The sequence below is a fragment of the Eumetopias jubatus genome, unplaced genomic scaffold (genome assembly GCF_037043125.1).
Source record: "Eumetopias jubatus isolate StellerSeaLion01/CBP00866 unplaced genomic scaffold, mEumJub1_p1.0 scaffold_10, whole genome shotgun sequence".
Taxonomy (NCBI): Eukaryota; Metazoa; Chordata; class Mammalia; order Carnivora; family Otariidae; genus Eumetopias; species Eumetopias jubatus.
In genome coordinates this window covers 58481612-58508477 of record NW_028274816.1, presented here as the reverse complement: position 1 = coordinate 58508477, position 26866 = coordinate 58481612, and the positions used below count along the sequence as shown (strand labels likewise).

The following is a 26866-nucleotide window of genomic DNA, read 5'->3' as shown; positions in this document are numbered from 1 at the left end:
GTGGTGCCTAGGAATCTGCATTTTAACTGGATTTTTCTGATGCTCATTTCATATTTGAGACACTAAGTCAATGTGAAAGGGGGCAGGCTCAGAGACAAAGACCCTGCCAACTATTTTTATGCTCTTTCGATGGTGATGGGGCTATGGGCTATTTTTTTTTTGGTGTGTGTGTGTTTCAGTATTTCCCAAATAAACCCGTGAGAGTCGGGGGTCCCACTTATCATGGCCCGGAGCGCCTCTAGTCTAACCCTCTTCCCCTTCCCCCAGACCCTTCAAAAACACCCGCCCTCCCTTCTCTTGCCCAAGAAAACCCTTGTGGTTAATGAGTCTCAGAAAAGTGAAGTGAAATGAAAGTCACAGTTAAGAGTGACCACAGCGGAAGGATTGCCCCGCCCCCCCCCGCAGGAGACCGCCCCCCCCCACCACTGAAGTCGGAGCGAGGCGCGCTGACACCTCCGCCGACCCTACAAAACTACTCCACACATTCCCTCCAGGAACACCAGGCGCTTCCCGCCCCCCGTCCCCCCTCACCCACAGAGAGCCTTCACGTTCCGGGCACCTCCGAACCCCGGAGGTGGGCGGGGCACAGGGTGGAGTCCCCGCGGGAAGAAAAGGCGGACGGGTCTACACGGGGTCCCCAGAGATGTCCCGGCTACCTTTCCTGCTGCTGCTTCTGCCGCCGCTGACTGTGGAGCCTGCCGGGGCCTCGCTGATCCGGTACTGGGGACCCCGTCACCACCCCAAACCTGGGACGGACTCTCCCCCTCTTGCCCTTTAAGTCTGGGGGCCCCCCAGTTTAGTGATTCCCAAGCCTGGCACCCCAGGAGCCATGACTCCTATCTCTTGGGTTCGCAGATCTCCACACGTGGCTCTCACCCCAAAAGGGCTTCTACCCTGATAGGTCCTAAGAGGGCAGCCCTTTCAGTCCAAGGTCCTCCAACCCGGAGACCCTCGATTGGGACGACTCCTTCTCTCTCCTCTCCAGGCAAATTTTGGGAGGCCCCCATAGATCCCACCCTGAGCTCTGATGATCTGGTACTGGGGTCTCCAGACATGCGACTCCCACACCCCAACCCAACAAGATCTTAGAGACTCAGAGCTGTGACTCCCCCAGAGTCACATCTTCCAAACTGTTTAGGTCTCAAGAAGTCCAGTTTTGGGGACCCCAGTGACCTCCCCCCTCCCCTGGCCTCTGGTGCCCCCCACTCCAATCTCTCACTTCTTCTCCTCTCTTCTCCCATCCCCTGGAACTCTTGATGGGGGGGGTAGGAGGGTCCTCTTCCAAGAAACATTTTCCGCACTTGACATTCTTGAACCTCTCAAAGATTGAGTTATGGGGGCGGGGAGAGGGCGTGGCAAAGATGTGAGTGAGGGAGCGGGGCTCCAAGGAGGTACAAAAATATTAGCACACAGGATGTTTGCTAACCTGCTTTTTGAAACTAAAAGATCACCGCCATTTCCCAAGCCAGCGCAAAAGGCAGTGATTCGCTGAGAGTCATTTCCAGGACCAACAGCATCTGCATGATCCAGGAACTTGGTAGAAATGTAAATTCTCAGGCTCCATCTCGGACCTAGTCAATCAGAAACTACAAGATCTGAATTTCAGCTCTGGGTCAGGGGTTGGCAAACACTCAACTCAAGGGCCAAATTCATCCTGTTACCTGTTTTTTTTTTGCAAATGGAGTTTGACAAAACCCAGTTATGCTGTCCAGGGCTATTTCCACGCTATACTGACGGAGATGAGCAGTTGCAACAGAGACAGATGGTGGGCAAAGTCTTTACAAAAAACTTTGCCCATCACCCCTGCTCTAGGTGATTCCTCTTCCTGCTAAATTTTGGGAACCACTGCCATAGAGGGCTACTTTCTCCTTTTTTTTTTTTTTTAATTTGACACATAAACATTTTATTTATTTATTTATTTATTTATTAGTTTGACAGAGAGAGGAGAGAGGGAGAGCACAAGCAGGGGGAGCAGCAGAGGGAGAAGCAGTCTCCCCGCTGAGCAAGGAGTCCAATGCGGGACTCGATCCCGGGACCCTGGGATCATGACCTGAGCCGAAGGCAGATGCTTAACAGACTGAGCCACCCAGGCATCCCTACTTTCTCCTTTTTAGTGGTTGAATGGATTCCATTCTATTCATGTTTCATAGCAGAGCCAAGTCCTACCTAGTTGGTCTCCAGTTTTCAAAATTAGATACATCCTCATAAACACATCTTTGTGCACTTGTCCAGTGATCTCCTAGAGATGAAATTCATTGAACTGAAATTAAGTTGGGCTAAAAGGTGTGTACAATTTTAAGCCCTATGATACATACTTGCCAAATCCATCCTCCAGAAAGTTTGTATCAATCTATAGACCTGAGCCAACAGTGAGTATTCATGGTTCTTTGCCAATCTGCAGGGTCCGAAAAGGTTTCTGACTCTTGTCATTTGTATTCCTTTGATGACTATTGGGGTTGAACATCTAACATAAAACGATGTTATTTGTTTAGAAGCTGTTTGTACTTCTTTTGCCTGCTTATGTCCTTTGCCTATTTTCCTACCAAATGTCAAGCTTGCCACAATTTCCTTTCATGGCTGCTCATAGAAGACACAAGACTCCCAGGTCAGAGACAAGGACAGGTTACTACTCTTGGCAACAGTAGTAGCCAGGGTATCAGTTCTCTGAACCCATTCCCACGGGGTGAGATGAAGAGAGCTGGCTGACCTGCACATGCAGTGAGGTGCAATACAGGAAAGGAACCCTAAGTTTAGGGAACTTGAGCCTTTTATAATGGATCATAAACCTGCTTGCTCTTTGCCCCAGAGGGAGACACTGTCTCTCCCAAGGCTGTTCACTAAAGGAAATCCTTGACAAAGTCCCTCTTTGGAAATGTGAGAACCTGGAGAATTGTCTCCCCAATGCTGGGCTGTTTATCTTATTCTTATTTGTTTGTAAAAGCTCTTTGCATATTAAAGATATTAACTCTTTGACATATAACTTGTAATTATTTCCCCTAGATTTTAAAAAACTTTTTAAAAAGCTTTGTGTGTTGGAGGAAGGGAGTACAAAGGTTTAAAATTTTAGAGTCCCATTCATCAACATTCTCCCCAATGATTTCTGATCTTGTTATCATGCTTTAAAAAGCCAGAGTTATTTAAACATTTTAATTCATTCTAGTGCTCTTAAATATTACATTTCACGGGGCACCTGGGTGGCTCAGTTAGTTGGGCGTCTGCCTTCAGCTAAGGTCATGATCAGGATCAAGCCCCACGTTGGGCTCTCTGCTCAGGGAAGAGTCGGCTTCTCCCTCTCCCTCTGCTCCTCCCCCACTCATTCTCTCTCTCTCTCTCTCTCTCGCTCACTCTCTCTCTCAAATAAATTAAAAAAAAATCTTAAAAAAATTACATTTCACCTTATGTCTTTGATTATCTGCAATGTAGTTTATTTTTTTTTTAAGATTTTATTTCTTTATTTGACAGAAAGAGCACAAGTAGGCAGAGAGGCAGGCAGAGGGAGAGGGAGAAGCAGGCTCCTCGCTGAGCAGAGAGCCTGATTCGGGGCTCGATCCCAGGACTTTGGGATCATGACCTGAGCCAAAGGCAGATGCTTAACTGACTGAGCCACCCAGGCGCCCCTGGAACGTAGTTTAGTATAAAGAATGAAATTGGGATTTGGTGTTTGTCCTCTCCCCCCCCCCCCACCAATAGTAAGGAAAATAGCCTCCGACATCATGATGAGAAGCATGCACGGGAGGGTTTTTGCAAAGGCTAGTTTTATGTTTAGGATCTTTGGAAACCTTTGTGAATGTCAACTTCCTGAGGATGGCTTATTTTCTGTTATTTGGAATGTCTCTTATTGAAAGATTCTGGGAAAGGTCTGTTTGGGATGGCTCACTCTTGTAAAGTCTTTGGGGAAATTTGTCATCATGGTTTGCTATGTGTTTGGTTGGGTTTCCTCGAAGGTTGTTATTGTAGGCTTTCTGGTAATGACAGTTATTTTAGGGCCATGGAGACATTCCCTTTATCATTATATCCTATTTGGAAAATTCTGTTATAGAGAGTCTCCAGGAAGAGTAGTTTCCTAACTGTCAGTATTCTCCCCCACAGGATCCCTCTCCGCCGAGTCTACCCTGGACGTGGGACCCTGAACCCACTGAGGGGATGGGGGAAGCCGGCAGTGCCCCCCAGTTTGGGGGCCCCATCCCCTGGGGACAAGCCCATCTTGGTAGCTCTCTCTAACTACATGAATGTGAGTCACAGTCCCAGAGAGCCTCTGCCCTCCTCCCCGCTTAAGAAGTCAAGCTATTCATTCCCCCTCTCTCCTGTTTTGCCATCAGGTCCAGTATTATGGGGAAATTGGATTGGGAACACCCCCACAAAACTTCTCTGTCGTCTTTGACACTGGCTCCTCCAATCTCTGGGTCCCATCCATAAGATGCCACTTCTTCAGTCTGCCCTGCTGTGAGCTTTCATGGGGGAAAATAAGGCTGAACAGGGGTGATGGGAGAAGGAGGGTGCTGGTTCTTGGCTTCCCAAGGATTTTCGAGGCACTGTTCTCTTCTGACATGACTTCAGGGGTGACAAGGTCACAAAGGCAGGAGGCATTGGGGAGATTCCCTTTCCCCAGTGACACCTCCCTGGTCTTCTGACCTAGGGTTCCACCACCGCTTCAACTCCAAGGCCTCCAGCTCCTTCCAACCCAATGGGACCAAGTTTGCCATTCAGTATGGAACTGGGAAGCTAGATGGCATCCTGAGTGAGGACAAGCTGACTGTGCGTGACCACTGACCCCAGGAAGACTTGAGCCTGGGAGAACCCCAATGTCTAAAATAATCTGGCTTAGGGCGGTGGTTTAGGAGGTGGGGTTTCCAGGGCAAATGGATGAAGCTTCTGAAGTAGGGGGCGGGGCTTCTGGGGTAAAAGGGGCAGGGCTTCTCAAGCGGGGGTGGGGCTTCCTGGTTAAAGGGGTGGGCTTCTTAAGTCCGGAAGCAAAGCTTCCTAGGCAGTTGGAGTTGTTTTCAGAAGTCTCCAGGTATGGGATTCAGGCCTTGGTTTGGAAGTCCTCAGGGTTATGTAGGTAATGTCCTCCGAGAAGTAACTTGCCCCATTTGCATCTATCCCTAGATTGGAGGAATTAAGGGTGCATCAGTGATTTTTGGAGAGGCTCTGTGGGAGCCCAGCCTGGTCTTCACTTTTGCCCACTTCGATGGGATACTGGGCCTTGGTTTCCCCATTCTGGCTGTGGGAAGAGTTCGGCCCCCGCTGGATACATTGGTGGACCAGGGGCTACTGGATAAGCCTGTCTTCTCCTTCTACCTCAACAGGTAATGGGGAAGGGTCTACCTTCCTATGAGTCCTAGCCCCAAGAAGGACATTCTGTTTTCAGGCAGTCCCTTACCCAATAAAGGAAGTCTCATCCTCCACTCACCAAATCACCTACCCAATATAAGTAACTCCTGTTCAAAAGTCCCACTCACCAAGCAACCTTAAGACCTCCTAAAGACACTCACCATCATTTCAAATGCTCCATGTTTCAAACCCAAACCAGGAAACTCCATGCCCTACCTACTCAACTTAGGAACCCCCTCTTCACTGTCCAGAAAGCCCAAATGCCATTTGAGAACACATTCCAGAAGTCAGAAGTTACCCATTTTAATCTAAGACGTCCCACCTACCTTTTAGGAAGCTGGACCTTATGCTCAGAAAGCCCCAACCACCACCCAGGAAGTCCCTACCTTCCCTCTGGAGGCCCATCCCCCACAGGCATAAAATCCTATGCCCTTTCAGTTACCCTGATGTCCAACCCATTCAGGAAGCCCCATCTACCTCTGGGTAGATCCTCTCCTCCGCCACCTCCAGGAATCACTGCCCTTCTTCCCCGCCACTCTCAGCCAACTAGGAAGTCTACCACCTCTGAACTATGAGACCTACAATTCAGAAGGTCTCACCATACCCAGAAAGTCACCTCACTTCTGCCCAAGTCACAACTGCCAGAGCCAATTCGCATAAATTCCACCCCAAAAGTTCTTATCTTCCACAGCCATATCAAGAAGTCCCATCCCCACTTCGGAAAGCCCCCAGGACCCTACAATCCTGACCTTCATCAAGAACAGTCCCCTTTCTCTTCACTTCTTGCTTAGCTTCCAGTCCCAATATCTAGGCTCTGCCTGCATCCCGCTACCCCCACCTAGAACCAGGAGACCTTCCCTTGGCAGGAATGCCCTTCCTTGGCCCCTCCTGGGGCTGGCAAGGGAAACACCCAAGACACTGACAGCACTTTGCCTCTGCAGGGATCCTGCGGCAGCAGATGGAGGAGAGCTGGTTCTGGGTGGCTCAGATCCAGCTCACTATATCCCACCCCTCACTTTCTTGCCAGTCACGATCCCTGCCTACTGGCAGATCCACATGGAGCGGTGAGGGACCTGCCCTTCTAGGTCTGGGAGGAATGGGCTAGAGCCTAATCTCCAGTGTCCTGGGAGAAAGGAGCTGGAGGCCTGGACTCCTGGGTCTGAGGGAGGAGGGGGCTGGGGACGCAGACTCCTGGGTCTGAGGGAGGAAGGGACTCGGTTAGGGCTGCTGTGTTTGAGGGAGGAAGGGCTGAGGGCCTGGACTCCTAGGACGCTGGCTCCAATGTCCACCCCTTGGCCCCTCACAGTGTGAACGTGGGCACAGGGCTGACTCTTTGTGCCCAGGGCTGTGCTGCCATCCTGGACACAGGCACATCCCTCATCACAGGACCCACTGAAGAAATCCAGGCCCTGCATGCAGCCATTGGAGGAGTCTCCCTTCTGTTGGGGGAGGTGAGGACCCGGTGTCTGGTGGGGCTTTGATGGCAAACACTGGGCATGATGCTAGGGCCTGAGCTTGGGAATAGTGGTTAAGAGGGATCCCAGGGCAAAAGGCACTGGGCATCCTGAGTGACAGGCTGGGGGTAGTGGGAGGAGCAAGGACACCTCCTGGGCCTCTGCTGAGTGACTCTGGACAGGAGGAGATGGTGATGGAGGTTTATTCAGGACTGAATGGGAATGAGAAGCCTAAGGAGGCTGCAGAGGCCTGGGGAGTTGTGGAGGAAGCCCAGAAAGAGTGAGCGGCCATCAGCCCTCAGACAGTGATCAGAGCCATGGAAGAGGGGAGCCCTTTCTGGGAGCGAGAAGAGGTCCCAGGAGCAGCCTTGGGGAACATCCACATAGAGCAGAAGTGGAGATAGGGCAGAAGCAGCCCGAGGCACAGGAGAGTGGAGGCTCACAGAAGCCGTGCCAAGAGTTTCAGGCCTGGAGGGGGGCCACGGTGCAACATCAAAGCTGCTCACTCACTCCTCTGCCGGGAAGCCCTGCAGCTCTTGGGGTGGGGGCAGGGTCCTACCAGGTCAGGTTTTCTGTAACTCTATCCCTTTGTTCTTTGGCACTTCTGTGAGGGTGGAGAAAACTCAGTTTGTGCGTCTCCAAGTCAAATGCCTAGGACGTGGGCCTGTAATGAGCCAAGGGAACCAGGGAGATCATAGTGGTTCGGTGTGGCTTGCCCGGGTAGGGATCCAGCTGTGCCACTTACGAGCTGTGCTGTCTTGGACAAGTCACTTAATGTCCCTTGGCGTCAGTTTCCTAACCTCTAAAGTAGGGTCACTAATACTCACCTCTTAGGTATGTTGTGGGGATTGAATCAATTAACCCACTTAAGGTACTTAGAACAATACTTTGATGCTGTCATCTCTCTCAAGAGAAATATATACACTTGAAATCAACTTCTCCTCAACATTCCTTACCTTCCCAACAAGGTAATTACTATTGGTTTTTAAGGAAGATCGACTTCCTGGTAGTCATTTACATTACAGTCATTTACAAATGTAAACATTTACAATATTTACAGCCTAATACTGTATTCTTAGGTACTTGGGGGTGGTGGGATTGGAGGCAAACTGGGGAGCAGGTACCCCATCAGTCTAAAAAGTGCAGCTCTAGGCCACTCAGCTCCAGCCAAGTGTTTCCATGGAGGGAAAGCCAGATCTTCTGGTTTGTTGGAGAAAGCTGAAAACATTATCTGAAACCTCCTGGTTCGTGAATAATAACACTCTTACTATGTGTCAGGCATTCTTCCAAACTAACTCATTTATTTCTCACACAACATCTCTATGAAGTATTACTATCAACTACACCTTCAAATTGGAAACTGAGGCACAGAGAGGTTAAGTAACTTGTCTAAGGTTGCACAGCAGCAGACTCCAAGGATACAACCGGTCCCACCGTGGTGTACAGTTGGTAAATAAGTTTTAAAACATTTTTGAAACTCTAAGACAATTTCAATACAACTGCGGGCTCGGTGTCCCTCACGGGGCCAGCAGTTTTTGATCCACAAGTAGATGCAGGAAAAGAAGGTTTGATCAAAAGGGAGCCTAAAGGAAGGGGCAATAATTATGTGTGTTGCGGGGAGAGCTGGTAAGGCTAGCAACAGAGCTTGACCACACAAGGCCCTGAGTACCTATTTTAAGCAGGAATCCCTCAACTCCACTTGTTCCTCTTCTCCTTCAGTACCTCATCCAGTGCTCGAAAATTCCAACGCTTCCTCCAATCTCCTTCCTCCTTGGTGGGGTCTGGTTTAACCTTACAGCCCAGGACTATGTCATCCAGGTAGGTGGCCGTCACAAGTCAGAGAGATGCAATAAGATGGGATTTGAGAGGATGGAGTTAGGAATGAGACATCACCAGGACCGAAGAGGGGCCACAGAAACACTTCTGGTGCCCGGGATAGTGGGAGGGGGCAAAGCTCTGGCTCCCCGGGAAGAAGAGGAGGGTTCGGTGCGCGTGACACCCAGTGGCCTCTCTTGTCGCCCTGCAGATTGCTCGGGGTGGTGTCCGCCTCTGCTTGTCTGGCTTCCAGGTCCTGGACATGCCTCCGCCTGCAGGGCCCCTCTGGATTCTCGGCGATGTGTTCTTGCGGTCCTACGTAGCGGTCTTCGATCGCGGGAACCTAACAGGCGGTGCCCGAGTGGGGCTGGCGCGCGCTCGCTCCCCGGGAGCAGGACCACGAGGGGGTGGGCCCGCGCGGGCGCAGTTCTCTGGTTGGCGCCCTGATTAGGCGCATGCGCACCGAGTGGGTAGCCGAGGCCCAGCCACTCAGTAAAAATCCGTTATTTACGTTGACCCTACCTTGGTCCCCCTTTTTTTTTTTAATTTTAAGCGCACGATTTTTGGAGAGAAAAATTAGTGCTCAGCTCTCTGGAGTTGAGGAAGAAAGGAAGGAGAAAGGAATCACTCCTTTTCTCCAGCAGGGCTCCCACCGGTGCGGGGGCCTTGTACTACGAATCCCATGAAGCCCTTCGCCTATGCCGCCTATGGACAAAGGCGCCCGGCACCGCGGAGCATCACGGACCTTGTATTCCAGGCCGCGTTCTTTTGCCGGGGGCGGGCGCAGCCACAACATGCGTGGGAGGCGACAGGTCGCGACGCCAGCGACAGGTGGCAGTGGGGGGTGGTGGCTGAATCGTAAAGGGCTTTCCAACCCTTGTTTTAAGGGGTGGGGATGCGATTCCCGCAGACTTCGTCTTCTGTTCTTCCTCTCTCCCCTGGGATTCTGAGACCCCTGGGTCCGCCATAAAGGCGGGGCTTGAAGCCCCCGGGTTGGGGGGAGCTGTGCTGTCCCTCCTCCGGCGATGATGTCATTCCCCCCCCTCCGCAGCCTCTTGCTGCCCTGAGCTGCCGGGGCTGGGTCACCCCTCCCCCAACGCCAGCCCCGGATTCCCCCATCCCCGCCCCGCCTCGACTTGGGGTGAGTACGGGGGAGGGGGAGAAGGCACAGGGTCCGGGGGGCGGTAAGACGGCCCAAATCCCAGTTTTGGAGGTGGGAGACCCGGGAGATGAGGACTCAAAAATTACAGCGGAGAGATTCTCCCTTAATAACGAGGTTTGGGGGCCAGGGTTCTTGGAGGGTCTGGGGAACCAAGGATCGTAGGCAGAGAGTCTCCATATTTTCAGCTTTAGTGTTGAGGAGACCCTCTTTCCTAGATTTAGAACTGATAGGAATGGGGGCGGAGGAACGAAGCTGGGGTCCTAGAAATCGGGAAGCGGGAGACCCTTTCCCAATTCCAGGGTCTTGGAGAATGGGGGAGGGGAAGTTAATTAAGAGAAGGCACCGAGGATGACGGAGGTGGGAGTTTGGAGCTTTCAGGAATTTTGTGCCTGGAGGAGCAGGGAAAGGATAGATTGGGAAGGAGGAGGGGTGGGAAAGGTCTGAAGACCAGGACGGACATTGGCCTACACCCTACTGGTGTCTATCACCAAAAATCGAGTCCACTTCCCTCTGGTCTGTTTGCAGGGCCGGGTGTCCCATAACCAGAACCTACATTATGCCTCCAAGAAGCCTACCCCATGGGTACAGAACCCAGGCTCACAAATCCCCACAGATAACCTGCTGGGGCCTGGGGAGGGCCATGAGGAAATGATGGCATTCAGTTTTCCCAGGGCCTGATGGAGTCTGGACTATCCTGTTACTCCCTGTCCTGGGGCCTCCTCCCCACTCCCATGGTCTCTAATCTGGAGTCTCATCCCATATTCTCCCCTATGGCAGCCCCCTCCCTCTCCTTCACACCTTCTCCCACACCTTCTGACCTCTGCAAAAACGCTGATTTGGTCACTTGATCCCGTGCCTGGCTGCTGTCAAAAGCAGAAGAGAAAAGGAGAGTTGGGGGGAGGGGAGAGGATATAAGGGAGCATGGCTGATTTAGGTTTTTTTCTAGCCCCTACTCCCAGCCCTAGGACCTACCTAACCCCTGCTCCAGGCTCCACCCCGACTCCCGACTTGCCCAAAAACCTCACTCAACCCAAAAACCTCACTCAAGCCTCAACCTAAGTCCAGTCCCTCACCTCAAGATTCACTGCTTCTGCCTGGGGATACACCAGAATTCAGGGCAGAAAGGAGTAGGAAGCTCCGATGTCTTTTCTCTGCCTTCCTGGGTCCCATTGGGGGCTTCAGGACTGCCCAAGGATACTGGATTAAGGATACTCAATTGGGGACAGTGGGGGAGCCCAGGGTCTGAGGGGTGAGGGAAACTACCTCCCTGGTCTGCAGGACAGGCCCCACTTCTGCAACTCTCTCCGCAGTGACGCAGCCTGGAGTCCTGGCCAAGATCGGGGTTAGAGGGGGTGATGGCGGGGGTGTCAAAGACCAAAGGACAGCGGGACAAAGTCCCAAAGAAGGGGGGACAGAGACTCAGAAGGGGGAAGAGGATATAGAGGAAAGAGACACAGGGAGCAAGGATAGAGACCTGAATAGGGGGACAGAGAGAAAAAGAAAGGGCAGAAAGAGAAAGGGCACCTACAGAGGAGGGAAAGTTGTGGAGGAGGGAAAAAAGACACTAGGAGGGAGGTTGTCAGAGAACATGAGCAAGGGGAACAGAAACGCAGATGAATGGGCAGAGACTGGGGTGGGGCGTACAGATTGGGAGAGGGGAGTGGAGGACAGAGGCACAAAGAAGAGGGACAGAGGGCTGGAGGGGACAGAGACCCAGGGAGAGGGAGACAGGGGCCTAGAGCAAGGGGGACAGCGACCCAGAGAGGGGGCAGACTGGCGAGGCGGGAGCGGGGGAGGGGGAGTGGAGAACAGAGACACAAAGAGAAGGGACAGAAACCGGGAGGGGACAGAGGCCCAGAGAGAGGCAAATCCCTGAGACCAGGAGAAAGAGACTGGGGGTGGGGGGACAGAGACACAGTTGGGGGGAGAGGATGGGGGCAAAGACTCAGAGGGAGGGGGACACATTGAGAGAATAATGGGACAGAGACCCAGAGGGAGGGTAGAGACTTAGAAAAGAGGGGCCAGAGTCTCCGAGTGATGAAGGCAGAGACGAGGGGAAAAATACTCAGAGAAAGGGGAGAGAAAGACATCGAGAGACACAGAAACGGGAGCGGGGGTGGGTGGGTAGGCGATACGAACCAGCCGCCGCACCTGCATTGGGAGGCGGCGGGCCAGGGATAGTGCCGCGGGAGGAAGCCCGCAGCCCCTGACCCGCCCCCTTCGCTCCCGCAGGCACCGCCTTCTCCCGCCGCAGCCCCGGCAGCAGCCGCTGGCCCCGCCCCAGCGCCTGCGCCCTGCTACCCGGCGTCTGGCCAGCCACGGGGGCGGGGCCGGGCACGCCCCTCAGCTAGCCCCGCCCCAACCCTCCTCTCCTCTCCCGCCAGGACTCCTGGACACCTAGCCCCGCCCCATTTCTCATTGGCGCGGCTTATTTCCTCAGCCTAGCCTAGACTTCCCGGCGCTTAGGTTTCTCCCCTCCACCGCCCTTAAGGCTCCCGCTTCACCAGTCCTCATCCATCCCTTGGTTCTCCAGTCTGCAGTCCGCTGTTGTGTAGACTTGGTCCCTTTTTCATCACCAGTTGGAAATTCTTGTATCGCCCTCTGAAGCCCCACTGACTCTTATGACTCTCTCCCAGGTTCTCTGAGCCCCAAGACTCCCCATTCCAGGTCCCACCCTTCCAACCAGCCCAGTAGCTTTGTACCCTGCAGGTCTCACCTTTCCCGTAGCGGACCCATTAACCGTTCTCTACTCTGAACCCTGCCCCACCCCCGCCTAGCCTGGTTGCTTTCAAGCCTCTTAGAACCCGGCTCCTCCCTTAAGTCTTGCCTTCCCACAGCGCCTTCAAAAGGCATTCTACCATTCGTAGACCCCACCCACCATCCTCAGTCCCGTTCCATCCATCCTGACGCTCATTCTCCCGGCCCACCCCCGTCTAACCAGGCCAAACTTGCAGCCCCTGACCCTCCCCTTCCTTACTTCGCCCCCTTTCTTAGTCCTAGCCAGACGCTCTCAGGTTTCCAGGCTTCACTTATGTCCGCTCCTCCTCACTGGGTCTCAGTCCCTATTCCTCCTTTCAGTCCAGCCTAGTGCTATTCGCGCGAAAGTACTCCCTACACTCCATTTCCAGTTCCCGCCCCTCGTTCAGTCTCGCCCCCTCACTCTCCCAGCCCAATTAGGACTGTTTCTTTCTCAGGCCCTGCCTCTTCTTAGGGTCCGCCCTGCCGCGCGACAAAGCAAAGTTAGGGGCCCAAGCCGGATGTCTCCATCCGCCCCCTGCTTGCCAGCTCTTTAGGTCCTTTCTCTGTCCAATCAGGACCGTCTCCCCCATGCCAGTCAGAAGTCTTTAAATAGTTTGGACGTGTCCCTTTCCTCTGCTGAACCCGCTCCTTTTTTCAGTTCAATCAGATCTCATATCTAGTCCCACCTCCTCCGTTTTCCCGGTGCGGCACAGCCCCGCAGCTTTAGTTGCCGGTCCCGCCCCCTTAACACCTCGCTCCGCCCGCCCCTTCTCTCGGAAAGATCCAATCGGTGTGCTTCACCTGCAGCCCCGCCCCGTCCAGCTAGGCTGTGAGGAGTCCCCGAGTCCCCGACCTTCTCGCGGCCTCAGCCCCGCCCTACCTCCCCCAGACCAATCAGTTCTGTTCCTCCCCCACCGCGGCCCCGCCCCCTCCACTCGTCGCCTCCTCCACCCAATCCTGTCTGCCTCTCCCCCTGCGGCCCCGCCCCCTACGCCCCGCCCCTCCCGCCCCGCCCCCCGTCCAATGCTGAGCTCAGTCTGCGTCTCGTCCTTCCGCGGGCGCCAGGGGGCCAGCAAGCAGCAGCCGGCGCCACCGCCGCAGCCGCCCGAGTCCCCGCCGCCGCTGCCCCCGCCGCCGTCACCGCCGCCGCTGCAGCAGCAGCAGTCTGCGCAGCCCGGCCCCGCCGCGTCCTCGGCGGGCCCCCCGGCACCTCGCGGGCCCGGGGGCCGGCGCGCCGAGCCATGCCCCGGGCTGCCGGCGGCGGCCATGGGGCGGCACGGCGGCGGCGGTGGCGACAGCGGCAAGATCGTGATCAACGTGGGCGGCGTGCGCCATGAGACGTACCGCTCGACGCTGCGCACCCTGCCGGGGACGCGGCTGGCCGGCCTGACGGAGCCCGAGGCGGCGGCGCGCTTCGACTACGATCCCGGCGCTGACGAGTTCTTCTTTGACCGGCACCCGGGAGTCTTCGCCTACGTGCTCAACTACTACCGCACAGGCAAGCTGCACTGTCCGGCCGACGTGTGCGGGCCGCTTTTCGAGGAGGAGCTCGGCTTCTGGGGCATCGACGAGACCGACGTGGAGGCCTGCTGCTGGATGACCTACCGGCAGCACCGCGACGCCGAAGAGGCGCTCGACTCCTTCGAGGCTCCGGACCCAGCGGGCGCAGCCAACGCCGCCAACGCCGCCGGCGCCCACGACGCGGGCCTGGACGACGAGGCGGGTGCGGGCGGCGGCGGCTTGGACGGCGCGGGCGGCGAGCTCAAGCGCCTCTGCTTCCAGGACGCGGGCGGCGGCGCCGGGGGGCCGCCAGGGGGCGCGGGCGGCGCAGGCGGCACGTGGTGGCGCCGCTGGCAGCCCCGTGTGTGGGCGCTCTTCGAGGACCCCTACTCGTCGCGGGCCGCCAGGGTGAGCGCGCTCTCGGAGCCCCCACCCCTCCCCCATTTCCTCCAGGTCCCAGCCCCTTAGGAGTGCCCCATCCTAACCCTCAGAACCCCTTGGCCCGTCCCAGCACCCCCCCGCCCCCGGCCTTCCTGGTCTCTGGGCCTCCCAGGCTCTTCTAGAGAAGAAGCTTCTTTCTCCAACCCCGAGACTCCTGTACTTTTCTGAACACACACCCCCTCCCTACCATCCCCAGATCCTCAGAAGACGCTTCCGCAACCTTCAGAATCCCCCAGATCCCTCCAAACCCCAGCCGGCTTCCCTAGGCTACCCAGCACTCTGAAAAACTTCTGCCCCGACTGTGAATCTCTTGGGCTTCTCTGAACAACCTCACTACCCCCTTTCCTGGACTCCTCTGAGACCCTCAGAAGAACTTTCTCCAGTCCCGAGTCTTCTGAGCTCCTGTGAATCCTTTTCACCTCTCTTGGTTACCCCTCAGATCCCTAGAGAACCCCTCTGCAGCCCTCAGTTTCTTGGACCATCCCCAGACCCTCAGAAGACCTCCCTTCTTAACCTTCAGCGTCCCAGACCCTGTGAACACTGCCCCCTCCTTTCCCTGCCCCGCTGCAGCTCCTCGGAAGCCCCTTCTCCAACCCTCAGTCCCTCGGGTTCTCCCAACACCTCCCTGACTATTTCTCCCTATGCCCCTCTCCCTGCACCTCCCCCTCTCTCCAAGTTTGAGTTTTCTGGCTATTTTTGAACCCCACTTCTGCTCTTAAAGGCTTAGAAGGCTCCGCCTCAATCTCAGAGCCTCCTGGACCCCTGTGAATCCCCAAACCACTTGCTCTGGCTAGCACACTTTCCCCCTCCCCCTACTGCAACACGGAGTCTTGGGGAGCCTTCCCTCCTGGGACCCTATCCAGTCCCCTCTGTGTCTCTGTGTTCACATATCTTCCTGCATCTTCCACGCCAACTCCCATCCCAAGGACTTTCCCTATAAAGCTCCAGACTTCCCCCAAGCCTTTCACACTCCTCCTCAGTGTCTCCAGAAGAGTCTTGAGCCCCCATAATATGTCTTTCCTCTCCAGAAGCTCCCATATGCCTTCTTCTTCATCCACAGATTCTCCCAGCTTCTTCTCCCTTCCCACTCTTTATCTCTGGGGTCCCCCATCCAGAGCCTCCCAGTCCTTTTCCAAGTCAATCAACTGACTTTTCCTCCTGTTCCAGAACTTTAACGAACCTCAATCTTTGGGACTCCTCCCCCCCATTTATCTGTCCCAAAACTTCCTTCCCAGAGTACCTTCCAATTCTTTCCACTCTGCCTTGGTATCTTTCCACTGGCCCCTACCCCCGCCCTGCTCACTCCCTCTTTCCCAAGCTCCCCGCCCTCCCACCATCCAAACCCTAGGACTGGGACCCTCTGCTCCCCTACCCCAAAAGTGAACCAGAGTGCACACACTCTAGCCTTATCTCCCTTTGAAATGCCAGATTTTCCCCAAAGCTCCCTTCATCTTCCCCCCAAAACTTCCTTCAAACATCTCTAACTTCCTAGGTTAAATAGCTACCCTCCCCCTTTGTTCTCCCTTGAACCTCTTCCTCCTACTAACTTCCTCCCTGTGTTGGAAGAGAGGGGGACAGTTCAAAATGGGGGGATCAGAAAGGAGGGGAAAGAGGAACAACTCCGGGGCCCCCTCCTAGCCTCCCGGCCACCCAAACACCCGGAGGAACCGGTCCGCCCCCCTCCCCCCACCGTGCCGTGTCCTGGGCCGGGAAGGACGCGGAGCCGCAGTGCCGCATTCGCGCCAGGGGAGGGTGCGAAGCCGGGGGGGGGGGGGGGGGAGCCCAGAGGCACCGCATAAAGTTTGGTCCCAGGAAGCGCTGAGTTGGCGAGATTTGGGGCTGGGGAGGGGGGAGGTGGGGAGGAGGAGGTTCCGAAGGGACTTGGCCCTAAATGCCCCCTCAGGCCTCTGAGTGGCCTCCTCCCCCATGGCCTGGGGCGCCCTTCCCTCGTAACCCCATTGAAGGGTGCTGAGGTGAGAATAGAGGTTCGGGACAGTTACGGGGGAGGGGTCTTGTCACTCACTTACTCCACAAACGGTTTTGAGTGTCGGCTTGCCAAGTACTTTCCAAGCTACAAGTGAGAGAGCTTGACAGAGTTGGGAGCAGAGGCCAGTGCAACGTGGAGAGTACGGCCCTACCTCATCCTCGCTCCCCTCGCGTAATTTTTCCTTTCCTTCTTGCGGGGACTCCTTGCCCTCCTGCCCCTTCTGCTTTTGAACCACCTCGGGGCAAGGGGTTAAACCGGTCCCGACGCTGTCCAGCCCCTGCAGCTGTGCACTGCGACGGGCTGCCCACCTTTCCTTCCTTGCCCTGGGAGGGTAGGAGTTAAACTCCTGGCCCGCGGCCTCCCGAGGTGAAGCGGCGGCTCTGCGGCTGCGCCCTCCTTGCTCTGCTCCGGCCCGGAAGGGGTTAAGACCGCTCTCAGCCGCGGCGGCTGCGCACTGCGGCGGGGGAGCTGGCCGCGGTGCTGGCCGCCGCACGCCCCGCCCCCCGGCCTGGCCGGCCCGCCCCCACTGCGGTGCCGCAGCCTGCGCCGCGCACCCGGCTCGGAGGGGGCGTAGGAGCACCGGGCATGCGCTGTGCGGCGGCCTCTGGCCTCTTAAACCACTGCGGAGAAACGAGGAGGGGGGCGGGGCAGAGAAGGCCAGCGCTGACCCCAGCCCACCCCAGGGTCCAGGGCCCTCTCTGCTCTGCGCTTCAAAGTTGGGCCTTCCCAAGCCCAGACCCCGCCCCCCAGCCCTGTGGAAGAAGGAGAGTGGCTGAGGGGCTGTGCAGGCCCCCAGCCCACCCCAAGGTCTGGGGTCCTGTCTGCAGTGGGACCCTGGGCCCCCGCTTTTCTCTGCATCCCTGATTAAAACTCAAGCTACCCAGGCCCTCCTTCCTCCTCTACCCAACTGGTTAAAGCCCCCTCTTTGCCTTAACACCCATCTCCTCCCTGCAAGGCACTAACCCCACTCTCTTCTTCTCCTCTCTGCATATTTGATAAAGCCCACTGTCACCTCCAGGGGCCAGCTCTGTCTCCTTCCTTCTCTGAGATCTTGACTGCATCCCCCTCTGCTCCTCAAGGTTTTCCTCAAAATCCACACCACTGAGTGCAGGACTCTGGTCCTCCCCATCTTGAAATAACCCATGTGTGCCCCACCCCCTTCTCTGCACTTTTGGCTAAAGCCTCCTCACCTCTATGGCCCTAGCTCCACCATCTCCCCTGACGCTTAGGCCCCCCCCCACCCTCCCTTCCTCTCTAGAGCCTGAAACCCCAGCCCTCCTTGCTTCTATCCTTTTCGATTTTTGCAGACTTCACCCTTCACTTCTTTTCCTATTTATGGCCCTAATACCCCTCTGTGGTTCCAGCCATTTACTGTTCTCTCTGGGTGAGGGTGACACCCAACTTTCTCCCTTCTCTGAGGCCGGGCATTGGAACCAGGGTCCTTAAAACCCTGGCTCCTCTCCGAAGGCCCGGACCTTGCCCCCAACTAACTGATGCCCACATACCCTAAATAGGAGCTCAGGCTTTCTTACTGAGTTCCAGACGCTGGGCCAAGCACTGTTTCTGGAGCCAGGACTTTTGTATACCCATATAATCCTCATAATAATCTGGTAAAAAACAAAACAAAACAAACAAACAAAAAAAAAACACCGAGGTGTGGAAAGCTTAATCTCCTCGCCCAAATTAGGCACAGGAAAAGCTGGATTCAAATCCAGGTTTTCTTAACCATCTCGGGGATTCTGCCTCCCCACCCACCTTCTCCGCTTCCCCTTCCCTTGGCTCCAAGCCGAACTCCAAAGCCTCTGATAGACAGACGGTGAGTGATCTTGGTCTCACCCCACGCCTCCCCCCAGAATCCTCGGACCCTGCTGGGGGGTCCTGAGATGGGACACAGGGTATGGGGAAGTGGTCTGCGAGACAGAGTAAAGGACCAGAAATTGCTGTTTCCATGAAAACAGTTGCCCATCTGTTTCCACTGCTGGAGCCAGCTCCTATCCCAAGCTGGGGAGAGCTGCCTGCTCCTTTCCCTCCCTTTTTTCAGCGTTAGAGGGGACAGCAGGATGCAGGCTGTGATGGAGGCATGGGGTTTCTGGGGGTTTTGGGGGCTGGGAAGAGGGGCCACTGGGAGGGCCTTGTGGATATGGCTGGTTGACCAGATGCCTGGGTCACCTTTTGCCCTCTCTCTCCTGCCCTGCCTCACAGTATGTGGCCTTCGCCTCCCTCTTCTTCATCCTCATCTCCATAACCACCTTCTGCTTGGAGACCCACGAAGGCTTCATCCATATCAGCAACAAGACGGTGACACAGGCCTCCCCGATCCCCGGGGCTCCACCAGAGAACATCACCAATGTGGAGGTGGAGACGGAGCCCTTCCTGACCTATGTGGAGGGCGTGTGTGTGGTCTGGTTCACCTTCGAGTTCCTCATGCGCATCACCTTCTGCCCGGACAAGGTGGAATTTCTCAAGAGCAGCCTCAACATCATCGACTGTGTGGCCATCTTGCCCTTCTATCTCGAGGTGGGACTCTCAGGCCTCAGCTCCAAGGCTGCTAAAGACGTGCTGGGCTTCCTGCGGGTTGTCCGCTTTGTCCGAATCCTTCGCATCTTCAAGCTCACGCGCCATTTTGTGGGGCTGCGCGTGCTGGGCCACACACTCCGTGCCAGCACCAACGAGTTCCTGCTGCTCATCATCTTCCTGGCGCTGGGCGTGCTCATCTTCGCTACCATGATCTACTACGCGGAGCGCATTGGCGCTGACCCCGATGACATCCTGGGCTCCAACCACACCTACTTCAAGAACATCCCCATTGGCTTCTGGTGGGCCGTGGTCACCATGACGACCCTGGGCTACGGAGACATGTACCCCAAGACGTGGTCGGGGATGCTGGTCGGGGCACTGTGTGCCCTGGCGGGGGTGCTCACCATCGCCATGCCCGTGCCCGTCATTGTCAACAACTTTGGCATGTACTATTCGCTGGCCATGGCCAAGCAGAAGCTGCCCAAGAAGAAGAACAAACACATCCCCCGCCCCCCGCAGCCCGGCTCTCCAAACTACTGCAAGCCCGACCCTCCCCCGCCACCCCCGCACCACCCCCACCACGGCAGCGGTGGCATCAGCCCCCCGCCCCCCATCACCCCACCTTCCGTGGGGGTGACTGTGGCTGGGGCCTACCCACCGGGCCCCCACACGCACCCCGGGCTGCTCAGGGGGGGAGCGGGTGGGCTCGGGATCATGGGGCTGCCTCCTCTGCCAGCCCCTGGGGAGCCTTGCCCATTGGCTCAGGAGGAAGTCATTGAGATCAACCGGGCAGGTGAGAAGGGTGCATGAGGGGTGGGTGGGGGGATCACAGGCAGAGACCCGTGGGAGGAGGTGGAGAGGTTTCGAGGGGGCAGGAGGTCACTGCTGAGGTTAAGAGAATGGGGGGGGGGTGTCACAGCAGAGGGGAGAGGGAAGAGCAAACAGCTATTGCTGAGGTCAGTGAAAAGGCACAGAAACAGATTCTGTGGGAGAGACCGTTTGCGGAGAGACAGATATTCCGGGGACAGCCATGATATTCCAGGGGACCAGGGAGGCCGAGTCATGAGCCTCCGGCGAGGGGGACTCAGACGCAGGCACAGAGTGGGTCTAACATGGGAATCACAGGCGGGCCAGAAACCTGGCCAAGGGACAGCTGCAGCCTCTGAGTCTTCCAGCCATGACCCTGAGAAGAGCGTCTAAAAGCGACAGAAACGATTGTCCCTGAGAGCGGGAGAGAGACGACAGATGGAGGGAGCGGGGGCGGCGGGGCGGGGGTCAGTGGCAGAGAGTTCAGGTTCGACTGTGTGGCCATCTTGCCCTTCTGTCTGGAGGTGGGACTCCCAGGCCTCAGCTCCAAGGCTGCTAAAGACGTGCTGGGCTTCCTGCGGGTTGTCCGCTTTGCCCGAATCCTTCGCATCCCAAGAGAGGAGAGGAGACTTAAAAACCCAAAGGCAGATAGAGGCCAGGAAGACAGGCCCAGAGGGCGACCGGCCACGTGACGGTGACTCGGGTCCCAGGGCCCCGTCTCTGGCTCTGAGAGCAGCCTGAGACGGGTCTGAAAGACTCACAGAGAGGCTGCCGAGATAAAGAGGTGAAGCGAAGGAGATGAGGGAGAAGAAAGTTGACCGAGTGTTGCACCCCCCCACCCCCACCCCCACCCCAGAGAGTCTGCATCTCTGAGGCGATGATTGGGGGCTGCAGTCCGGAGCAGGGAGAGGCTGGTGGGCCCCACCCCCGTGACTTAAGTAGGTCAAGAAAGGGAGCTGGGCCGCTCGGCCCTCATCTTGCTCCCTCAGCCGCTGACCCAGTTTCACACCAATTAAAAATAGCTTAAGTCAGAGCCTGGGGGACCCCCACCTCCCCCTCCCTCCTCTGTCACCTTCCCAAACCTTCCCCACTGTGCCCTTTCCAGCACCCAACACCCTCCCTAACAACTCCCTCCCAGCCCCCTAGATCCCCCGGCCATCCTTCAAACCCATCCCAAGCCATGCACCCTACCAACCCAACACTGCACCCCAGTCCTGCGCTGCTTAGTTCACTTCAACCAACTGCCCACCCAGCACTCTAACCCAGCCTCTTTCCCAGCACCCAGCTCGCTTCCCAACCACCCTCCAAGTGCCCAACACCCCACCCGAGTCCTGCCCTGCCCAGTACCCAACACCTGGCCCGACCACCACTTCCTACCACTCAACACCCTCCCTCCACACCCACGCCTAACCACCCTTCTCTCTCCCTGTTGTCCTTCCCAGCACTCAACACCCTCCCCCAATGACCTGCTCCCTCAGCCCACCACGCGCACACCCTGACACCCTGCTTCCAGTTGTGCACCCTCCTGTCACCTCCTCGGGACCCCCTGCCCCTCAATCATCTACTTCCGGCACCCAACATGCTCCAACACCCTCCTTGCTAATCTCACCGCCACCTTGAGTTCCCACACCTCACTCCTTTGTGTCTCTGACCCCCCGGCGCAGATCCACGCCCCAATGGGGACCCTGCTGCAGCTGCGCTCGCCCACGAGGACTGCCCAGCCATCGACCAGCCCGCCATGTCCCCAGAAGACAAGAGCCCCATCACCCCCGGGAGCCGAGGACGCTATAGCCGGGACCGAGCCTGCTTCCTCCTCACCGACTATGCCCCTTCCCCTGATGGCTCCATCCGGAAAGGTGAGGTGCCCTCCACCGGCCCCCTGGGACCCTCCCTCTCTCTCTCTCCCTCCCTCAGGGGAGGGGGGAGAGGGAGATGGGGGAGGAGGTGCTGGACTTCCCTTCACCCATCCCCTGGCCCCAAATTCCCTTCCTCCCAGACCCCCCACGCCCAAATTTCCTCACCACTGACCCTTCACCTGTCTTTATTCCATCTCCATCTCCCCCCCTCGCCCCACCCTGGACCCTCTGGCCTCTTCCCCCACCCCCAGCCATTGGTGCTCCCCCACTGCCCCCCCCAGACTGGCGTAAGCCAGGTCCCCCAAGCTTCTTGCCCGACCTCAACGCCAACGCTGCAGCCTGGATATCCCCCTAGCGGACGAATCCCCTTCCCCCGGGGTAAGTAGCCCCCCCACTTTGATCCCCACCTCCCTCCTGACTAACCCCTCTGAGAACATGCAGCCCCCACTGACCGAGACTCCCTTCCCCTCACTGAACAGCTCCATCCGATTAACCTGCAGCCATGACACTGACCCCACACCCACCTGCCCAGGACTAACCCCCCAGAACTAACCCAGCCCTCCTCACCATGTGCCTGACCTCCCTTCCCTGCCCTCACGACTGACCCCCCCATCCTCACCCCCATCCACATCTCTCTCCCTGCCTCCCCTTGGGTGTTTTTTTTTTAATTCAATTAAGAAAACAGGGTGCACACCCAGGACACTTCTGGGTGCAAGCCGGGGTGAGGAAGACTCAGTCACTCACCCAGTGGCTTGTGAACTGGCCAGCACTTACAGAGTACCCGCACGTTCCTGGCGCAGTGCTAGGCACAGGCAGTCAGCAGGGAAGAAGACCATTCCCGCGCCCCCAGAGGAGCTCCCAGTTTGATGGGAGAGGCAGACACGGACCTTGAAAGTCCCTATTTGAGGTGATCTCTGGAAGTGGAGGTAGCACAGGGACGCGCAGTATGAGGAACACTCGAAACTCCCCCGGGTAGGAGGGAAGTGACGGGGAAGGCTTCCTGAAGGAACTGATGTCTGGAGTTAGCCTGACCTCAAGTGGAGAAGTGATCCCATTAGAGGGTAGCTGCCAGAGGGACCAGCACAAGAAAAGCTGAGGAGACTGGGGACTGGCAAGTAGACAGGCAGGAAAGCCGGGCGGGGCTGAAGGTCCAGGACCTTGTTTAGGGCCCCGGGGAGGGCAGGTCAGCTCCTGGGCTGTGTGTGGATGGACTGGAGGTCAGGAGACTGGAGATCAGGAGGCTGGGATGAAGGTCCAGGGGTAGGATGCCACCTGGGCCCGGTTCAGGGGTGCGCACAGGGATGGAGAGGAAGGGACAAGGTAGAGGAAGTCAGGGATCAGGGTGGGGTCGGGAGGGACAAGGCTAGGGGCCTGGCAGTGGGGAGATGCAGGGGACAGAGTGGCGAGGTCGTAGATGAATCTTTCAGTAAACACAGTCTAGCATTTATCTCATGCCAGAAGTGAACACATATTCTGCAATCTTCATAGCAACCCTAACTTAACACATAGAGCTTGCTTCCTCCATCCATCCATCCATCCATCCATCCATCCATCCATCCATCCATGGAGCAGCTAATTACTGAGGGCGCAGTTCCAGGCACTGGAGATTGGGCAGTGCACAAAGCAAGAATCTGCCATCGCAGAGCATACGCGCTACAGCACAGGTTGGCACACTTCAGCCCATGGGCCAGGTCTGCCCGCAAGCTGTTTTGTAAATAAAGCTTTATTGGAACACAGCCACTGTCGTGCTACAACAGTAGAGTGGATGAGTTGCCATGGAGAACGTGTGGCCCACAGAGCTGAAAATATTTAGGAATTGGCCCTTTGCAGGAAAAGTTTGCTACCTCCTGATCAGAGGCAGCAGAAAATCAAATAAACGAACAAGATGCTTACTCTGGCCACTTCAGATGAGGGGGTTCTGCAAAGGCCTTTTTGAGGAGGTAACACAGAAACCTGAACGGTAAAAAGGGCCAGTGGGGCAGAAGGAACAGCAAGTGCAAAGGTCCAGGGGATGCTGAGGTGGGATGAGCTTGGTTTGTCACAGGAAGAGCAAGGAGGGAAGTGTGGCTGGAACTGAGTAGCTGAGGGGAGGGGGGTGTCAGACAGAGTATGCAGGGGAAGGATCATGAGGGGTTTTGGTGAGAGGCTGGATTTGATCTTCAAAGTGACAGGAAGCTGCCTGAAGGCACTTGACCTATCTATCACCTAATCCCTCAGCAACCATCTGGGGAACCTTCTTTAGAAATACAGAGATATAGCCCAAAGAGTCCCTGTCTGCAGCCTGCAGGGACACCCTTGTCTCAAGCCCCTTGTTTCACAGAAGTTCAGGGGGGCCATGAGCAACCCCGTCCACAGAGCAGACAGGGACGAGAACCCAGGCTTCCAGGCTCCTAGTCCAGGAGGGACTGTGGCTCTTCTCACTCCATCCCTCCATCCGCCCCAATTCATCCTCCATTTTCATCTCATCCCCCCCTTCCCTGCTCCCACCTCACCCCTCCCCCTGCTTGCACCCAGTTCCGTTCCACCCTTTGTTCCCCCCCCAGATCTAGATGGGCCCCCAGGGAATTGAGGGGCAGAGGGAGTGGGGAGGATTTGGGAATGGAAGGGAGGGTGGAGTGGGGGTGGGGTGGGTGGAGGTCTTCGCTGCTCTTGCCTCTGATGCCAAAATCCATTCACTGAACTCAAATAATGGCTGGAGCTGATGGGGCTGACTGAGTTCTCTGCCCCTGGGTCCTGGATCCCTCCCCATTCCTGCACTCCCAAGCTCCTCCCTTTCTCTCTGTCCTTCCTGGGTGACCCCCCCTTCCACTACTGTCCCCCCATTCCTTCTCCCAAGACCCTTCCCCCTAGCCCGCCCCTTGCCCACCCCATGACCCTTCCCTTCTTCTCACACCAACCTCCTGAGTCCAACACCTGACACCTGTTCCCCCTTCTCCCCCAACCCTCCCCCCACCTCCCTTCCTTGGTCCTCCTCCCCCCCTCCACCCCCACCCCCAGCCACCCCGGAAGCTCCTTCCATATTTGATGTCTTTGGCCGCCCCCATTTCACTGCTCCCCTTCCCCCGGAAAACACCAGAGAGGAAGAAGAGATTCCGGCGTTTCTCCGTCCCCCCAACAGTGAGGCTGTGTTGGGGGGTTCCCCCGACCACCCTCCCCCCGCCGTGACTCTGTGTATTTCTGTCCCCAGCTCTTGTCACCGCCTGAGACCTCGCGAGACCCTCGGTCCCCCCCTGCCCCTTCCCCCCAGGTTAGCAATTGGGAATGGCTGGGAGGGGGTGTCCCCAAGATGCTGGGCTTCCAACCCCCACCCCCCAGGCCCCCTCTCCTGTGGTCAAGACGCCCTTATCCAGACAGACCTCTTGGCATCGCTTAGAGAAGCACTAGAACTTCCCCCAGACACTGGCAGAACTCAGATCTTCCCAAGCTTTCCCAAGAAACCACACACATACTCCCCAGTCTTAGACCCCTTTGGCTATCAAGACACTGTTAGAACCTTCCCCTTCCCATCAGAAGGTTTCCACCTCAAGACTTCATGACCCTTTAAAGATACCCCATTACAACCTTCAGGTGAGCCTTGCCCCTCTCAGACTGCTCTCTAGCCCCTCCGGGGGGCACTGCTAGCTTTTCCTCCTTGCCCCCCCCCCACAGCCCCATCTCCTGCCTTTCACCCTTTCCCCACAACTAGGTCAGCCCCCACCGAGCCCTCCCACTGGCTGCTCCCCCTACATGCATTCCACCGAGCTCCCTCCCCATGCCCGAGCTCCCTCCCCATGCCCGTGCTGCCCACCATCCGCCTCGCTGCCCCCCCCACCTTTTTGCCTCAGATAAGGGGGCCAACGGGGGAGGGGGAGGGGAAGTGGGGGGCGGGCTGCGGCGGGGGTAGGGTGAGGGAGGCTCGGTGGGCGCCACTCTGCCTCCTAACCCTGGGTCTCTTCCCCCCTCCCCATGTCTGAACCTTTCTCCTTGATGCTGACTGTCCAATTTGTTCACCTCTCTCTCCATCTCCTTGGTCCGCCTCTGTCCATCTCTCTGCCTCTGCCATCTGTCTTGTTATGTCTCGGTGCCTGACTGTCTCGTCTCTCATCCCCTGTGTCTCCCTCACCGTCTCTATCCCTGACCCTCTGCTTAACCTCTTTCTGTCTCTTGACTTTTCCTGTCTCTCTGTCTCTCTCTCTCTCTTTCTCCGTCTCTTATCCCTTCTGGCCGTTTCTCCCCGGCATCCCTGTTGGACCCTTTCCCTGCACCCCCATCTCCATGCTTCCTCCCGTGTTTCTGACCCCCCCCCCCAGGTTACGAGAAATCCCGCAGCCTGAGCAGCATCGCGGGCCTGAGCGGGGTGTCCCTGCGCCTGGCGCCCCTTGCCACTCCCCCTGGCTCTCCCAGGGCCGCCCGCCGCGCTCCCCCAACCCTGCCCTCCATCCTCTAGCGCTCCCCTCCCCCCCGTGGGGGGACTCGGGGGTGACAGGGAAGAAGGTCAAAGGAGCTGGGGGTGGGGGGTGGGGGAAAGGGTTTTTTTTTTTAAATCAAAAAGTCATTAATAATATGCAACCGAGACGACGACGCCAGCAGACACCCCCGGACCCCTCACCCCCACCTGGGCCCCCAGGATGGAGGGGGAGGAGCCAAAGTCCAGCCCCCCCAACTCTCCACTCCCCCACCCCCAAATAAAGCCTTCTCAGGTCTCCATGAGCCATAGGAATTCCCGCTCCCATAAACTCCTGTAAATAAGTCCAAATTATGCCAATTACATTTTGGGGCGCCTCTCCCCTACTCTGCATGCCTCCTTCAACCTGGACCCCGCCCCCAAGTCCACCTCAGCAATAAGCCGCCAGGGGCTGCATGCCACGCGATTGAGGGAAGGGGCATTCTGGGAAGGGGGCGGGGACGTCAAGGGAGTCGGGCTGGCTTTTAAGCCACGCGAGGGTATCCTAGCCTCCTACCCTTCACCCCAGGAGGGCAACCCATCACATTGATGTAAAAAATATATATATATTAGCAACAATGTGGGGTAAGGAGGAACAGTCAACTCAAGCCCCAAAAACGAGCGGAGCTCAGATGGTAGAAGCAGAGGCAGAGGGCGTGTGCTGTGGACAGCTGCTCCCTCAGCCTTTAGGAGGATCCCTCTGGTGGATGTGACCCTTTCATCCCTCCCCAGACCACCCCCCCAAGGGATCTGCTCGCCTCTATTCTTGCTGCATGGACTCAGACCTCCCATCTCAGAATTTCTGGGATGATCTGGCCCTAGCACACAAAATTC

At 56.8% G+C, this 26866-nt stretch overlaps 2 protein-coding genes across 6 annotated transcripts; both read left to right on the top strand.

Annotated features, from left to right (window-relative positions):
• The first annotated feature begins 421 nt into the window (after positions 1 to 421).
• NAPSA (napsin A aspartic peptidase) lies at positions 422 to 9121 on the top strand. The gene is made up of 9 exons (XM_028091512.1): positions 422 to 717; positions 4090 to 4231; positions 4320 to 4443; positions 4637 to 4755; positions 5107 to 5306; positions 6273 to 6395; positions 6638 to 6782; positions 8505 to 8603; positions 8812 to 9121. Exons 1-9 carry the CDS (start codon positions 644 to 646, stop codon positions 9049 to 9051), a joined length of 1266 nt encoding a protein of 421 aa, XP_027947313.1. The 5' UTR covers positions 422 to 643; the 3' UTR covers positions 9052 to 9121.
• Positions 9122 to 13524: 4403 nt separating this feature from the next.
• On the top strand, positions 13525 to 26293 carry KCNC3 (potassium voltage-gated channel subfamily C member 3). Of its 5 annotated transcripts, none has more exons than XR_015769196.1 (6): positions 13525 to 14409; positions 18632 to 19739; positions 21418 to 21609; positions 21891 to 21987; positions 24797 to 24856; positions 25899 to 25914. XR_015769196.1 is itself a non-coding variant. In XM_088027743.1 (5 exons), exons 1-4 carry the CDS (start codon positions 13525 to 13527, stop codon positions 24811 to 24813), a joined length of 2202 nt encoding a protein of 733 aa, XP_087883869.1. In that variant the 3' UTR covers positions 24814 to 24856; positions 25899 to 25978. The 5 variants fall into 5 exon arrangements, 3 of the variants coding, with proteins under 3 accessions (XP_087883869.1, XP_087883870.1, XP_027947282.1); XR_003607313.2 differs by having other exon boundaries at positions 21861 to 21987; XM_088027743.1 differs by lacking the exon at positions 21891 to 21987 and having other exon boundaries at positions 25899 to 25978.
• Positions 26294 to 26866: the final 573 nt, after the last annotated feature.

Excerpts from the sequence above, each read along its gene's own strand:
- NAPSA (XM_028091512.1), top strand. The coding sequence starts at position 644 with ATGTCCCGGCTACCTTTCCTGCTGCTGCTTCTGCCGCCGCTGACTGTG. Across the intron at positions 4,756-5,106 it reads TGAGTGAGGACAAGCTGACT|ATTGGAGGAATTAAGGGTGC; the intron begins GTGCGTGACCAC and ends ATCTATCCCTAG. Across the intron at positions 6,783-8,504 it reads TCTCCCTTCTGTTGGGGGAG|TACCTCATCCAGTGCTCGAA; the intron begins GTGAGGACCCGG and ends CTTCTCCTTCAG.
- KCNC3 (XM_088027744.1), top strand. The coding sequence starts at position 13,525 with ATGCTGAGCTCAGTCTGCGTCTCGTCCTTCCGCGGGCGCCAGGGGGCC. Across the intron at positions 14,410-18,631 it reads ACTCGTCGCGGGCCGCCAGG|TATGTGGCCTTCGCCTCCCT; the intron begins GTGAGCGCGCTC and ends CCTGCCTCACAG. Across the intron at positions 19,740-21,417 it reads CATTGAGATCAACCGGGCAG|ATCCACGCCCCAATGGGGAC; the intron begins GTGAGAAGGGTG and ends CCCCCGGCGCAG.